Genomic DNA, 17,113 nt, shown 5'->3' with positions numbered 1-17,113 from the left:
ATGTTCAAAATAATTTGCTGAAAGAGTTATTTGTAGTAACTCTCGTCAGCTTATAAAGATATACATTCTGAGAGCACAACATGACTCAAGTTTCTTCCTACAAACGTTTCTTTGTCGATTTGATTCTCATTTGCCTCTTGTACCTTCCTGATAAAGGCGGGCTATGGCAGATGGTCAGACTTTCTATCCTCGTGCCTCTCTCTGAATTTAAAGATCAGCTAATTAAACCGGGACATTTCCATGTGAAAGGAAGAGTCCGTGGAGAATTCTATCCGCACTGGCGAGGTGCAGAAGTGGCACCTGTAAATGCAAAGGCAGCGAGACAGAATCGTCTTCAGATTGTATAAGGATTTTTTTTTATTATTAAAAGGAAAAGACCATGTTATATTACGAATGAGATGTGACTGGAGGTTGTCATTTGATTGCTAGAAAGATTTTTCCAACATGAAAGTTTCATTTTAAGTATGACAAAAGTTGTATGTCAAACAGGTTATTGAAGTCATAGTATTAAAAGTATTGGGCTATTAATGGTGGAAAAAAAAAAAAAAAAAAAAAAAAAGGCCCGTAATGTTATACAAGACATTAATGGCTTTAATTTGACTCAAGTTTACAGAACAATATAGGACATTTAAACAGAGGGCTTAATTACTAAACTACATTATAGCTGTATGAAACTTCACTTCATAACATTCTCTTTTATATGAAATCAGTAAAAATTACAAGGCGGATCTCTTCTCCATATGTCCTTTCAGTGGTTTTATTCGGTCAACTGTATGCGACGCAGATTTTCTTTCACTCGGACAAATTCTGGAACATTCTTCTCATCCTCTATGCGCCTCTGTTCCTCTATCTCATACTGTGGAGGAAAAACAATTTTACAAGACACTAAAATATGACATGCGCAATTCCATAAAACAATACATAGCCACAATAAATTCACTTCATACATATATATATATACATATATATATATATATATATACATACATACATACATACATACACACACATTTCTTAAAAAAAAAAAAAAAAGGGGTATGGTCTTGTCTCTGGCAAACCTCTTGACCTCCATTTCAGTAATGAGGAACATCAAGCAGACAGAGATTGGCCAGTACCTCTTGCAGTTTCTGCTGTCTCTTACGGAGCTCTTGTTCCAGGTCAGAAGGAGGTCGGAGGGCAAGTTCTTCCTCTCGGTGCAGGTCAAGCCGCCTCTGCTGCAACACACGCTGCAGTTCGGGTTTCTCCTCCAACAACAGGCCTCTTAGAAAAAAAAAAAAAGGGCCACAGTTTGCATGGATAAGTGCAGGCTAGTGTAGGCTTTTATTCTTTGTGGGTTATGTTGGTTTACTTCATTTGCAAAGTAAACATGTCTGATGTTACTCTTCTTTACCTCTTGTGGCTGAGCAGAAGCTCCTTATGGAGATTCTGGCGACTGGGACACTCGCCGGGTGAGCCATTTAGTTTCCGGAGCGGAGTGAACTCATCTCCACTGTCTGTGCTTTGCTGGGACACAGGAGAATGACACTCATAATTCTCTGAAAAGATAGCAAACATTTTAGACATGAACACCAAATCTCCAGTTATGACTTGACATTTGTTTGAGAGGCAAATTGTAAGAGGTCTAAAATTATGTAGACAGGTTTATGACAACAGATTAAACGGAGCATAGTCAGTGCCTGTACCTTTTCGGTGATGTCTGAATCCTGGCCGCTAGAGAGAAGAAAAAAAAAAAACAAGTTAAATTAAAATACTGATACACATTAATAAAGTATAAGTAAATACATTTACCCAAATGAATGAGTTACTTCTAGCATGCAATTAAAATAGTGTAATGTGCCAGCATGTGCACCTGCTGATGAAAGCGCAGAATCAAATCAGCTCAGTGGACTGAGATGACATGCTCTGCCTCCTAATGCATGTTGGCTTCATTTACCAACAGAATGAATGAAGCAAAGAGGGCCATTTATAGCTCAACACTGAGGCTCTCTTAAGTTATTTTTGACCTCCTGACCTCTGAAACACAGGCTCCAAAATGATGATTATAGACAACAGGACAGAGGAAAGAGGTTCAAAATTGGATTTCTTAGCAAGCATTAAAATTTACAAACTTAAATATACATAGACTTGCAAAATTACTTCTAACACCAGCACCCTTATTATATAAACCATTATGTGGATCAAGACAATAACCATTTACTTAAGCTGCGTTTAAGACTCTTTTTTTGTAACTAAATGGTTTAATCCAAATCCACTTGCATTATACTCTCAGGACATGCATTCCACGTGAACCTATGATTTTGGCATTGTTAGCGCTAAACTCGACTGTTTGGTCTACAGGAACATTTTAGGAACCTTGACGAGTCCACCTCTTAATGAGAGGTTAATCTTCTGGGCATCCTGCCAGAGTATAGAGTTTATAACCAAGACTGGGTTAAACCAGCTTATTCTGGTCCAACAGTGCCACGCTCAAGGGCCATTTGTGCTTCAGCCACACCAAACACACCCCGGTCCCATCTCCACACTCCTAAACCAACATGACAGTCTATTTACTGAAGTACATGACTCATGCAAGTTATGATCATATTGTAGAAAGGTTTGTGAGAGTCATAAAAACTACTTGCTGGTAGTGACACCATTAAATGGGAACAAAATTTACTGTGAAGACTGTGCATTGTTAAACCAACACAATGAATAACTCCAGAAACATTTTATATCCGGAAGACAGACTTAGGGTTGTATTCAACGTTTAATTTATTAATTAAACACGTTTAATTGCCCGGATCATAATTTTTCCCCCATTTAAAAAAAAAAAAAAAAAAAAAAAAAAAAAACACCCCACACACACACACACACACACACACACACACACACTAAACTCATTTATTAAAAGATAGTGACTTCAAACACCAGCAATCACTCACATACGACTCGTCGAAGAAAATTAACTACATATTTATTTATTCTTAGACCACTCACCTCCACGCATACAGTTGATTGTTTTTTTGTTGTGTTCAGGTCCAGCATTGTTTGACCAGTGTCGAGGCTACAGCCTTCGGTCAGCGTTTGCTCTGTTTATGTTCAGTGATGCTTGTTGCAGACATTACGTTTAAGCTCATTACGCCATTGCAGATTAACCTGAACCTATACGAGGCACGTAGGATGTCAGATTAACTAATTACCGTGTTGATTTTAACTGTATCCCTTCCTTGGGAAAAAAAATAACTCTTGATCTCTTTATATTTTCCCCAGCAAGACAAATGAAAAGACCGACAGACATCCGTCTCTGCTAGTTAAATAAGCAAATGTCTGTTAAGAGGTAGACTATTTGTTTTCTGAACCAATGGGGTTATTGTTCTATCAATATAAAATCTTGTCCAAATTATGTAGTAATACGCTTGGTTTATTACTCTACATTTAAGTTACATCAACTAACAATCACTCATTTATAAGAATTATAATTTTATAATATAATTAATTGAACACTATATAAATATTGCCCATGTTCCTCAATTGATAAAGTCTTACCTTAAGCAGTCACAAGAGGGCAGTGTGATTTTTTTTAAGGGTTGTTTAAACGCTTCCCATGAGTGCTTACTTATTGACGTCAACCAGGATGTGAGCTCATTGAGTAAATGTGTGTTCGCGTGTGTGTGTGGAGTGAGTATGATACTGGCTGTTTGTGTTTTTGAATATTTGTGTTTTATGAGTGAGTGAGTGAGTGAGTGAGTGAGTGAGTGAGAATTAGATAATTTTAAAAATCTACACCATGATCTTATTTGATCTGGTCCGTGTTGTTGCCCCGCTCGGATACAGAGATGATAATAACCGACCCGGGAGCTTCTGTAGCGATGATCGTGAGGCTTTTCACTAAACTCGGGGCATTCACAGTTGAAACTGTGGTAAGAAGTGATGAATCTTATCAGATATACTAGAACAGGCATGGTGCTGGATCTCGGTCCAGTATGCTCTGTTTGTTCACTGAGTATAACTGCGATTCTGATCTCACCATTACTTCTAACAGTGTGCGAGTCCTTGAAGTCAGTGAGCATTACAAATGTAACTTATTGTATTAATTTAAAGAAGAGACCTCACGGGCATTTCTACGGTTCTTTTATTACCCCCCGGCCCCCACCCCCTCAAGGCTGATACCCTTTGTTTAACAACCGACTGGTGGGTGTACGGGTAACCCATCTTAAATTGTATATCATGTGCATTGTGTTGTGCCGAGTAAAAGCCGCCATCGTGCTTACGAGAGTAACCTCGGTTTGTAGAGGCGGTGTGATGAGACTCTGTAAATAAAGAACAACACACACAAAACACCGTGGTTAAATTCTGTAGCATTTTTAAAAGAATATCTTTCTCTAGGGCTGAGTATTAAATCTTACCTATGGATCCTTTAATACTGTATATAGAAGCCTTCTGGCGGTCGACCCACACTTTCATTCGTGTGTTTTCAGTCTCACACAACGATTCTTCGTTTTTCAGTGTCCTGTGTAAAAAAAAAATCAAATTGGCTGAGAGTTTTAGCCTTAGGCCTACTGAGCCTCCAAAACAAACACTGCTGTTTAGGTGTCTTTTTTTATTGTACTGAAGTTCCAATAAAAGGAAAAAAAGTAAAGTTTTAATCATTGTATATTATTATATGTTAATATAAAATATATTAAGAGTTTATTTGCAAAAAACGGATAACTTCGTTTTAATGGTTAGAAATTATGTTTTTTTAATTCAGCATTCCAATTAATATCAATCAAACTGCAGTAGGGTTCTTTTGAAAAAAATAATGACTAAAAAAATACAGCTAACTAAGACAAAAATAAAAGTTATGCGTTTTTGCAAATAAATCTATTTCATATATTCAGTATAAATTATTTGGAGGTCTTACCCATTATCCAACGCAACCGTTTCCTTCTGCGTCACGATTTGATTTTTGTTTTGAAATAATCCTAGATGATGATCGTATGTGGACTTTAGATTAATGTCCAGACTGTCCTTTGGTGCCTTGTGACAACATTTTAGCAGTCAGTACATTTCAAAAACACAGCTTTAAAAATCAGAACGTGTTTGGATTGACTTAAGGCTGCCTATGTTAATTTTTAAGTAAGTTAATAGTAAGCAAATTAAAATCTTCCTTCGAGGTAGGTTACATCAACTCACTTTCATTTCATAATGAAAGACATTTCGGCGAGAGCTGGCCTGTGTCATCCTGTTATGGAGTCTCCTCCAGGGTTCGTCATTTTGCGCGAGGTGGGTTGGCTTGTCGTATGGCAGTATCTGATCAAGCAAGGTTAAAAGTAAGAAATATGTAAACACAAATGTAGGCTACAATCAAAAAGTGTACGAATTAACGTTAGATGTGTGAATAGAAAAGAGTGCCATCATAATGTTTGAATTACCTGCATTTCCTTACTCCCTGTAAATGTATACTTAATCGTTCTCATATCGCGGGAATGGAAAAGGATCTCGTTCTTGTGGCATATTTTCACAATATTTCCAAATGAGTCTGGTGGAATGTAAAAGATCGATGGTTTGAGATCTTGCAACTTTTTTTGTTGTCTCTCCTACCGTTGCCTAGAGTCCAATTTAGTGAGCGTCAGTCTATGGGTCTGCAGCACCACACAGCTCCAGACGTAACTAACCTTACAGACAAGTGCATTTTAGTGTAAACCTTTATATTAACAGTTGATTGGGTGGCTGTTAACCGTGTTGTTGTTTTTTAGAACAGCCAAAAAAAACTTTTAGTTTCCCCAGAATTTGCTGCTACGTACTAAAATGTGTTACCCCCAAATGTAGACCTCATATAATTAGCATACTATAATGTTTTTTATTCAGCCGTGTTATTGGTATTTAATGTAATTTTTGATTATTTACGGAAATTAATGTCTTGACTTGTATCTATACAAGAGGGACACGTCTGCAGTTGGATCTCAATCCCAAAGAGGCTGACCAATAGGAGAGCTGAGCGCGTTACACGCGTAGTATGTGCAAACAGTGTCTGGATAAAAGCCCTGCAATATTTACAGCACGTCTGTTACTGTCACACGCCTTTCCTAAATGAACGGATCTTTTGGGAAAAGAAATGTATTCAAGCCATGCGATTTTCAGTCTTGGAACGGAAAGCGTTTTTGTTGTTTTTCTGCTTCACTTACCTTTAACGGGGGCAACGGAATTACCCAGCTGCAAAGAGGTAGGTGGTACTTTACTGTGCATTTTACAGATTTTCTGAGACTGTAACTTGATATACTACAACAGTCTTTTAAAATAACGTGATTTCAAGTAGTTTGAACTATTTATTATATGCTGTTTATTTCTGACAGCTGCTAGAACTACATAATGCACTGAAATGATTGGCTGACAGACTGTACCATCTAAACACACAATAACAGATTAACACATTTCTGAACTGATTCTGCTGCTCATGGAATACTGATCATTATAAACACACAACATTATCCTGGAGGACTGGGCCAGTACATTTTATAAAATATATATAATGTACGGTCCATTAACAGTAACAGAAAACATAATTTCTCCCCATTGATTACATGCTGAGAAAATCGTATTGTATACATCATCATACACAGTGATGCTGCCCCTTTACAAATAAGAAACCATAAAAAATTTCATCCAGGAACAAAAAAAAAAAAAAGAAGCTTGACAGCTCATATCAGTTAATAAAGCAAATAAAGGATGTGGACTGGATGTTGTCTTAGTTAATAAAAAGCTCACATGCATCATCAGCATTAGCTTTCAGTAAACTTGATTCCTTTCTGCGATATGTATGTTTTAGCTCCCTGTCCTTTTTTCCCTCAAGAAAAGAATAATGTTTGAATAAGAGTGAACATAATCATGGAAATGGTTGACACACTTACTTTATCATTTATAGATAAGCTTGTCCGTTGGCCATAGAGAGCTGTGTGAATGGGGCATCTGCTGTTTTGATCAGCCGACAAACGGCTGCATTGTTGTTGGTATACTTAAACTGATATAGCGGCTTATAATAATAATAATATAATTTTATAACATTTTATTATTGCAAATATAATTGAAAATAGACCAAGTGAAAATTGCCTTTGACCTTGTGAGAAAAAACAAAAACAAACTTGTTTTCTGTGCATTCATCAGTTAATCTGACCCCTAAGAGACACCATAGAAACAAATGTCAGTCTGTTCTGTTGCCTTGGTTTCTCAGTTTCATCATTTATATGGATGTGGGGATTATTATGTGGACTGGTTGCTCAGAACAACATTCTTTCTTTCTTTCTTTCTTTCTTTCTTTCTTTCTTTCTTTCTTTCTTTCTTTCTTTCTTTCTCACTAAACGTTGCTTATGTTGCTGCACTAACACAAAGCACTTAGGAAGCACGTCCATTCATCACATTGAGGTCTTGTTAACTATTAATCTTGTTTCATTCCACATGGGTCATTCTGATTTGCTCTGTGAAAGTGAGGTGTCTGCTGTTACCTCAGGTGCCATTCTATCAGCTTAATTTGGTTCTTGTTTCTTGCGAGCTGTCTGTTCTTTGGGGGAGTTAGCTGTCGACATTTACAAACCACTTTTAATTTGAGTCTAAATAATTGTTTCATTTCAACCACACCTTTAAGCATTTAAGTATCTTGTTACAGATTATTATGTCCTTAGATAAATTAGGATAAACTGATAAACAGGATGTTTGGAGATGTTAATATATATTCAAGATTTTATTTTTTCAGACTCTCTCGATTTGCATAATGGTGAGTAAATAATATCTGCTAAAGACTGTTTGTTTAGACAAGGATTTGGAGACTTCCATGAAGTTGATCTCCAGTGGATCCGCCTACTGTGCAAATATTGATCTGACACAGTATTTTAAAAGGAGATATAATCCAGAAGAACATTATAAACAAGATGTTGGAAACTACAATTTTATATTATGTCTGTGAAGCACAAAATGACAATTTGTGCATCTTAGCTATCAGCTGTAGAGAACATTTCTTAAAAGCACTCAGAGACACACTTTGGACCACTGCAGTTTTAATATTGCTGAAATATAGTATTGCAATGAAAGCTTTTTTCTTAGCAGAAGCTTTATGCTAGTATAAATTACAAAATATAAAATTATTTCAACTTAAATTAATATTTAATTTCCTTGTATTTATTTATTTGGGGAGTAGTTACCCGTTAAACACTCCACGTCAGCTTGTTTATCATTTAATCTGTTTTTTCTACATTCATTGGATAACTGTACAATATAATTTTCTTAAACACTAAATGAATCATTACTGAATAAGGTTTATGTGGTTGATATCTCCAGTTATGCCAGCAAATGTACTACCCTGCACAAAACTCAATTTTGCAGTGGTCATTTTGTCTTGTTTTCAAAATGAATGACATTTCAATGCAGTTGTTTTTGTATGTTTCATTATTTTGCAGTCCGATTATCATTTTGAGTACACAGACTGTGATGTTTTGGGCTCTCGATGGAGAGTAGCAATACCCAACAAGCCTGAGACCTGCACTGGTCTTCCTGATCCAGTCAAAGGAACCCATTGCAGTGAGTAACTGCAACACATACACACCGTCACTACTAGATAACGCTCTCTAGCATGCTATGTTACCAGGTGAAAGGTTTTTAAAGCTAGAAAGGCATTAAGATACTTTAATCTTTGTTGTTGTTTTTTTCTTTTGTCAGCGTTTAGTTGTAATGAAGGTGAATTTCTGGACATGAGGACTCAAGAGTGTCAGAAATGCGTTGCAGGGACCTATTCTCTTGGGACGGGTGTTGCTTTCGACGAGTGGGACACTTTGCCCTCTGGCTTTGTCAGCCATGGCATCAGTATGAACTTAGGAGACACTCACACAAATTGCTCCAAGTGAGTGACTCATACATGTATGAAAAAATAAGAGCTACAGCATTTCAGGACATGCAAACAGGTGCTAGTGCTTAAAATTCAAGATCAAGTGGATGGCGGAGCCATTTAACATTCACTTAACCGTAATTGCATGCACAGAATGTTTATGCCAAAGTGCTTGACGAGTCAGGACCTTGAATTTTTTGGAATAAAAATGAAACTGAAGAATGGACATTTGTGGAAATTTGCTTTAATGGGGACCCATTGCATATGTCTCTTGCATCTGTGCAGCTCAACGTGGATCCCTAAAGGTGATTATATTGCATCTAACACAGATGAGTGCACTTCAACTCTTTCATATGCTGTGAGTCTAAAGAAGCCTGGATCTGTGTCCTTCCAATACTTCTATCCAGACAACCACATGTTTTTTGAGTTTTATGTAAGTACTCTGGCTATATTTTTATATATATTTCCCCAAACATATACAGAAAAAAAAATTGGTTTAATAACAACCACAAATTTGACAGTCTTAGATACTGCATTGATATGGGATATGATATGCATGTGCTAACAGGTTCAGAATGACCAGTGTCAGTCTACAGACTCTCAGGGTCGCTGGATGAAGATATCAGAAAGTGATTGGGATTACCATTATGTGAGTCTGTGTGTGTGTGTGTGGTCCTGGTAAACCCTACATTATGGGAACAAAATTTCTCATAAAATCCTTGTCCTTGTGGGGACATTTTTTCTTCTTCTATCTAACCAGGTGCAGCTGAGTAGTGGTAACAATGTCTTGTACTGGAGAACAACAGGTTTCTCTCTGGCTGCCAACACTGCCAAACCGGTTCTACTGAAGAACATTGCCATCTCAGGTATTTATCCATCACAATTCATTGTGCACTACCTTCAAAAAGACTGACTAATTAAATAACAATCAACCTTTTCTTCAGGTGTCTCGTATACATCTGAGTGTTTTCACTGTAAGCCTGGTACCTTTAGTGATAAACCAGGGGCTGCCCGCTGTGTGCCATGCCCTGCTAATTCATACTCTAATAAGGGAGCCACTGCGTGCCAATCCTGTGAGGCAGACAAATATTCAGGTATGTGTCTTAGCATTTTTAAAGCACTGTTCATGTTAATTCAGGTCAGTCATCAGCTGCTATTGTTATCATTTCACATTCATTATTGCTCATAGTTGTGTTATTTTCTACCTGTGTACTTAGACAAGTACATGAATGTTTACAGGATGTTTTGTGTAAGTCGAATATTGGAGTACTTACAACATATTTATACTCCTTATGTAGGTGCATAAATGATCCTAATGAAGTCTTTCAATTGAAAGAAGAAAATATATATAAACATTACATTAAACATACTGATTAAAACAATTATATAAAAACATGAAAAGATATTGAATTATTTGTGGTTAAACTAACAAATACATCAGTCATATACTAGAAAATCATAATGCATGTAAGCATAGTTATTTTAAATGACTGGTGGTCACCAAACAAATGCCTTGTAAAAGTATTTAAACGTTATATCTGCATAGATGTGAGCAAGCATGTAAATGTAAGCTCATGAAAGTAAATGTTCATGTAAATGACCTGCACTCACCAGTGCATGTACTCTATGGGATTTGCCTACTGTGTTTTATCACTTAATCTAAATGAGTGTGTGTTTTTCCTAATGCCACGGGCATTTTCCTCTGTGTGTGTTACTCCAGGAACTGGATCTGGAACCTGTCTACAGCGACCGCCTTGCACAACTACTGATTACTTCTATACTCACACACCATGTGACTCCAGTGGTCAGGTACCACAAAAAATCCAACAAATCTAGAGATTTATTTTATTTTATTTGTATAACATCTCAAGATGACAAGTGACTGTTTATGTATATATTTAGACACAACTAATGTATAAGTGGATCGAGCCTAAGATCTGTAGTGAGAGTGTGGAGGGGGCAGTGCAGCTTCCGGCTTCAGGGGAGATGATGGCCTGCCCTCCCTGCAATCCAGGATTCTTCTCCAACATCACCTCCACCTGTGAACCCTGCCCACATGGCTTCTATTCAAATGGGACAGGTAGAGAGAGAGCCAACAGCCAAAAATTAACGATTTCGCTCACCTATGGCAGCATATGCATCTCTGTTCTATCTCTTGATGGCAAAACTACATGTGTATATAACACTAAATGTATGGTTTAGTACAATATTGTAGTGCCTTAATAACAGAACCCACTATTATAAACAATCATGTTACATGTGTTCAGAATGCTCAGAGTGTCCTGCTGGAACGGAACCAGTCGTGGGTTTTGAATATAAATGGTGGAACAAAATGCCCAGCAATATGAAGAGTTCAGTCTTCAGCTCAGAATACAGAAGCATGGAGAGGAGCACAGGTATATCTCCTCAGTAGCTCTCCACACAATTTGATGTAAATTTTATATAATCTTATAATTCAATAAAAAAAAATGTAGACATTGATTAAGGCACATGCTGAAGTTTTTGTAGAGAGAGTCATTCTTTCATAGATGTATGTGAGTTATTGGGGTTTTGTTGGAACAGGCTGGGAGGTTGCAGGCGAGTACATCTACACCACACCAAGCAATCAGGACTCTGACTACATGATGCTGACACTCACAGTACCTGGATACAGGTGAGCACATACATGTGATAACAATTAGCTGCAGAATTTTATTAATGGTCTCAGTATATCATTATGAAGACAACATTAAAGCTAATACAAGAGACATAAACACGGGCTGATAATTTACTCAATATATTTTGTTTTTCCTTTTTGCAGCCTGCCTCATTCCCTCAGTGAAGACAATGAGAGAGTTCAGCTTTCCAGAATAACATTTGTTTTTGAAACAAAGTGTACAGCTGATTGTAAACTCTATTTCATGGCAGTGAGTTTGACTGTATTTTATAGCATTGTATATATGACATTTACAATTACAGCTTCATGTCTTATGTTCACCAACACTACATTTATTTGATCAAAACAATACAATTAGTAACATTGTGAAATATTATTATAATTTAAAATAATTGATGTTCTATTTATATCTTGCTTGGTGCTTAAGTGTTTTATTTTGTTTTTTTCAATTTCAATATCGAAAACAGTTTTTGCTGGTTAACATTTTTGTGGAATATGTTTGAATGGAATGTTAAAAAGAACAGCATTTATTTTAAATATAATAATTTTCTAATATTATAAATGACTGTCACTTACTGTCACTTTTGATCAATGTAATGCATCATTAATAAGTACAAGTATTCTTCTTCTTTTTTAATCTTATCACAAACTTTTAAATGGTACAATTATTATAATTTCTTAATTCCTTAATTTGCAGGGTATAAATCGTCTGAGATTTGTCTTTGCAGGGGCAAAAGGAATGGAGTAATATTGTGGAGAGCTGGTCTGGCACTATAGGGAAGCAGTCCTACTCTTATATTATTAAAAGCAATAACACTGTTAGCTTCACCTGGGGTTTTCAACGCACTGGGATCTTCAGTATGGTATGATTAAACTAGAATCTTTCACTTTTTCGTTTTGTTTTAACTGTTAAACAGAGAATTTAAACTCTTTTGATGATCTATGGCTGTGTGTTTGTCTTACAGAAAAATGAATACAGCTCTGACTATGCTAAGATCTACTCTGTTCACATCACTAATGTGATTGGGGGTGTGGCGTCAGAATGTCGTCAGTGTGCTCTGGCTGCCGTTGACTCTGAGTCTGCATGCGTCCCCTGCCCTCCAGGACACTACATGCTGAACGGCACAGGAGTGTGTAAAAGCTGTCCCTCAAATACCATCATCAGGCCCGAGCAGCCAATCGGAAAGCAAGCCTGCATACCTTGCGGACCCAATACTTACAGTAATGAAGTAAGCATGATTTATTAAAACAAAAGAAGTACAACTTTCAAAACTGGTCTCTAGACCATGTGCTCTTTTCCATAACACAAACGCTGTAGTCTAAGGCATTGATATAGCCAGCTTTTACAGTATCAGTAACAGTATCTGTTCCTGCCAGTAGGTGGAACTGTTGTCAGTTGACGGGTTTCAGTAAACATTCAGGAGCTAATAATAAAAGTGTTCAGCAAGCTTGAGAACTTATGTATAACTTCTGTGCTAAATAAATTGTGCACAGTTTACAATGTAACCTTGTAAATGTGTAGTTTTGGGTTAAATTAAAAAAAAAAATAGCAATAAATGCATCTTGAATGCATTGGTATAGATTATAAAATATATGATCATTCATATCATATTTGTTTTTATTTTCTGGCGATAGAAATAATAATTTTGCAATGCACTGTATGCACAAATAGTCAAACAAATAAGACAATGGTAGCAAAATATTTTAGACCTTGTGTTTTAATGATTGTTAAACATCCCTGGCATAATTATATAATTGCAATGCATATTAGCCATACACTATAATTTTTGCCGCTTGTATAAAAGTTCTGGTCATATATAAGAATTTCTGTCATAAAATGAAAATTTAATTCCCTCCTGCATACTTGGTAAAGTGAAATGATTAATACTTATAATTTTTTTTTTATTACATTACAACATAACTTAGCATATACAAATTATATATATATATATATATATATATATATATATATATATATATATAAATAATAAATAATTATATATATATATATATATATATATATATATATATATATATATAAATGATTTATTAAATTAAATTAAAGAATATTCTTATTTTTAATAATGATTACATTAGTATATTTTATTATTGTGTATGCATATTGTAAGTTACTTTCTTTATATTGATTTTCACAAATCATGCACATTCCAACTATTTTATATATCTATTCACTTCTGTTGCACATGTTTGTCCTCTCTGTTCACAGGGCCGTTCTGCGTGCATGAGTGACTGTACATTAGCACTGCATTATAAAGGAGAAATGCTGAATTATGATTTCTCTCTGCTGGCAAATGTCACTGGCTTCCAGAGCAGCCCACGTTTCACCAGTAAAGGGCTGCAGTATTTCCACCATTTCAATGTGGCGCTGTGTGGGACAGAAGTAAGAGAAAAAACCAGATTCAGTTTTTATGAATGACTAAAGTGTAAAGTATGCACTGATGTCTGAGTTATAAAAGCTCAGCATGAAACATTAAAGTGTGTCTTTCTCTCATTTAGAAGAGAGCTCTTGCATCCTGTGTGGAAAATGTAACTGAAAGCAAGAGGGATGTAAAAGGCTACATCTGTCAGTCTACCGTAGTACCTTCTGAGGTCAGGGGTCAGAGTGTTGTGTCCTCTCAGCCCTTCAGTATTGGAGAAACTTTAATCGGTGAGTGCTACCACAGCTTTGAAATCTCTATCAAACAGACCTATCCCACTTGGTCCTGTGGATTTATCAGATGCAAACTTTTTATACTAGGAGTGACAACTGACTTCAAATTTGATGACATCTTGTCATTGGATGGCAACTTTCCTGATGAATCAGAGCTGCCTGATGTCATATTCTATTACAGGTGAGTGTAATTACTTGCAGTGATCTCTGTTAAGTTTATTCTAATGTTAAGTTCATTCTAATCATGTTCACAAAATTTTTTGTTGACCTCAACTCAGAATCTCAGTTGATTTAGTTCAGACTGATCTGCAATGATGTTCTTCCCATTATGGTGTCAACAGATCTAGAGAAAGGACACAAGCATGTAAAACTGGAAGATCAGCCTCCATTAGGCTCCGATGTGCTCCCACTGTAGCACTGAAGAACCATGTTTCCCTACCAAGGTACAACATGAAAATATGTTTTCCTTTTGGGTAGGGTTGCCCCATTATTCAACACAACACCAAAACTGCTTAGTGTGATTATGAAATCACAAAGGCTGTGATTTCATTAAAGTGATGGTTCAGCCAAAAATGAAAATTCAGTCATACATTACTCACCCTCTTGTCGTTCCAAACTCTTACGTAGGGCTGCACGATAAATCACATGCAATATTTAATGTGCATCTTGTCAGTTAAGCCGGTTCTTTAATCATCTGTAAATCTCCATCACCTGCGTGTTCACATGGAGCAACATTAACTACATAGAGCCGTTGTTCACTGACAAGCTGCGTATTCATATTTTGCATTAGTGGTTCAACCACTAAGGTTGACTATTTTGATAATGTCCTTACTACATTTCTGGGCCTTGAACATGCTAGTTGCCTTGCTGTCTATGCAGGGTCAGAAAGCTCTTTGATTTAATCAAAAATATCTTAATTCATTCAGACAATGGAAGAATATTGCTGTTTATTGCTAGTTTTATTTATGTGTGTGCACTTAATATAGCAACTGTTCAGAGGGCACCTGTGATGGCTGCTCCTTCCATTTCCTGTGGCGGTCCCAGTATGCCTGTCCTCTCTGCTCTGAGAGGAACTATAAGGAGATTGTGAGCGCTTGTATCCAAGGAATTCAGGTACATGTCAATTCACATAATGATAGACCACACAGTTTGTGAAAAAGGCTCTTTTTTTCTGGCGCTGAATGTTTTTATTTGACCATTTATTAGATGACTTAACCACTTCAGCTGTTATTTTGATTTTTTGAGAATTAGGCATATGCAATATTGGACCCACCGGTGGGTCCCCAGAGTTGATGTGGTTAAGTAGCTTAAATGTGTTTATGTTTCTCAGAGGACTACCTATGTGTGGCAACAACCTCTGAGGTGCACAGGTGGGGTGTCACTGCCTCCTCAGAAGATCAGTGCCTGTGTGACGCTTGACTTCTGGCTGAAGTTTGGTGTCTCCATCGGAACTGTAGCTGCTTTATTTCTCATTACCATCAGCTGCTACTTCTGGAAAAGGACTCGCAAGTGAGAGTACATTACTGAAAGTCATCCTTAAAAATGGGACCAAAAACTTTACTTTGTACTTTCTTTCATAAACATATATTCATATATATTCATAGATTACAAATTTTGATCTATTCATTGCCACTCGAAAGTAAAGTGTAGTGCTCAGTCTCATTATTCAATGAATTTAAGTGTAAATTCATAGTTGATAACTGTACTGTACAACACTGACTTTGTGAAATTAAGACAAAAAGAACATACAACTTCATACTGCCACAAAGATGGATGTGAATGTGTTCTTTTATCTCTATAAGCCCAACTGTAGATAAATTGGGGATAAATGTAGGCTGCTGTATGTATAAAAGTATTCATACCCTTTCTTTAGGCTGCAGTATAAGTACTCAAAGCTAATGATGACTGCAGGAGATAAGGAGTGTGAACTTCCAGCTGCAGATAGCTGTGCCATCATGGAGGGAGAAGATGCAGAGGATGACCTCATCTACCTCTCCAAGAAATCTTTCTTCACTAAGATCAAGTCATTTTCCAGAGAGGTAAGGACAGACAAGACAGACTTCAGTTTGGCCGTACTAGAAACTCTATAGCTATATTCTTGATGGATGCTATACATGTTTTTAATGTTACAGATATATTAGCATTAACCGGCAGATACAGACATTTTCTTGACAAACTGCTGTTATTTTACAGAGAACGTCAGATGGCTTTGATTCTGTTCCTCTAAAATCATCAGCTGCACAGGAGATGGAGATGACCTAGAACTTCTGAGACACAGGGAGAGCCAGCAAGAAATGTTTGGCCTGTCACAAGCCATCTTTGATGCTAGACCTGACAATATAAAATCAATACTTTTATTCCCAAAAGAGACACTGAGCAAAGAAAAAAAATATTGATAAACATGTCTGCCTTATTCAAGTCACCTCATAAACATATGATGTGATTTCAAAACTGGCTAAAGAGGAATTTAAAAAAGTTTTTTTTTTTTTTTTAAATGATGTTAGTTTTTTTTAAAGACCTATATCACTGTATATATAGGTCTATAACATTTTATACCAAACCTGTATGCTTGTGAAAGATAATTCTGAAAAATTTACATTGCATTTGTTTGAAGTTATCATGTGATATATCAAATATGTTCTCTTTCTTCTCTTAACTTGGGTCAGTGAGAGTTGAGAGCTAAACCTGCCTTACAAGTGGTTACACTATGTTGCAGACCATTTTCTTTTTCTTTTCTTTTTTTTTCAAATGTTTTGGCATACTAGCATTTATGTTTTGTGGACCTCTTTTGTTATCTTATTTGAATTTTGTAAGGTTTTTCTAAATATAGCCTACTTGATAAAGCTAATGTGTCTATTCTTATTAAATCTTGATATTAACTATAATTACACAAAGCTACAGCAAGAAATAATATCGATATGTACAAAAAATAAAAAAGCAAATGTCTATCTTT

At 36.3% G+C, this 17,113-nt stretch overlaps 1 protein-coding gene, 1 non-coding gene and 2 pseudogenes across 2 annotated transcripts; 2 read left to right on the top strand and 2 right to left on the bottom strand.

The window, feature by feature from the left end:
- Positions 1-568: 568 nt before the first annotated feature.
- LOC132097770 (protein FAM107B-like) lies at positions 569-3,131 on the bottom strand (annotated as a pseudogene).
- Positions 3,132-3,638: 507 nt separating this feature from the next.
- Positions 3,639-4,005, top strand: LOC132098296 (small Cajal body-specific RNA 2). The gene has a single exon (XR_009422863.1). It is a non-coding gene; the product is annotated as a small Cajal body-specific RNA 2 (non-coding RNA).
- Positions 4,006-4,074: 69 nt separating this feature from the next.
- On the bottom strand, positions 4,075-5,490 carry LOC132098273 (protein CFAP276-like; annotated as a pseudogene).
- A 39-nt stretch (positions 5,491-5,529) lies between these two features.
- elapor1 (endosome-lysosome associated apoptosis and autophagy regulator 1) lies at positions 5,530-17,108 on the top strand. The gene is made up of 22 exons (XM_059503687.1): positions 5,530-6,184; positions 8,409-8,529; positions 8,668-8,848; positions 9,119-9,266; positions 9,402-9,482; positions 9,594-9,699; positions 9,778-9,927; positions 10,554-10,642; positions 10,736-10,913; positions 11,101-11,229; positions 11,396-11,486; positions 11,634-11,739; positions 12,218-12,352; positions 12,455-12,718; positions 13,717-13,890; positions 14,007-14,157; positions 14,248-14,341; positions 14,502-14,603; positions 15,147-15,273; positions 15,491-15,669; positions 16,034-16,199; positions 16,354-17,108. The coding sequence occupies exons 1-22, from the start codon at positions 6,077-6,079 to the stop codon at positions 16,420-16,422; spliced, it is 2,949 nt and encodes a 982-aa protein (XP_059359670.1). The 5' UTR covers positions 5,530-6,076; the 3' UTR covers positions 16,423-17,108.
- Positions 17,109-17,113: the final 5 nt, after the last annotated feature.

Source organism: Carassius carassius, chromosome 21 (genome assembly GCF_963082965.1).
Source record: "Carassius carassius chromosome 21, fCarCar2.1, whole genome shotgun sequence".
In the NCBI taxonomy this organism is placed as follows: Eukaryota; Metazoa; Chordata; class Actinopteri; order Cypriniformes; family Cyprinidae; genus Carassius; species Carassius carassius.
Note: the sequence above shows the minus strand (reverse complement) of the source record. Positions and strands in the feature narration are given on the sequence as shown.

What these genes read in the sequence shown, in the direction of transcription:
- elapor1 (XM_059503687.1), top strand. Translation starts at nt 6,077, where the DNA reads ATGTATTCAAGCCATGCGATTTTCAGTCTTGGAACGGAAAGCGTTTTT. An exon ending in ACTCACACAAATTGCTCCAA is followed by an intron (nt 8,849 to 9,118) that starts GTGAGTGACTCA and finishes GCATCTGTGCAG; the next exon opens with CTCAACGTGGATCCCTAAAG. An exon ending in TTCTGGAAAAGGACTCGCAA is followed by an intron (nt 15,670 to 16,033) that starts GTGAGAGTACAT and finishes CCCTTTCTTTAG; the next exon opens with GCTGCAGTATAAGTACTCAA.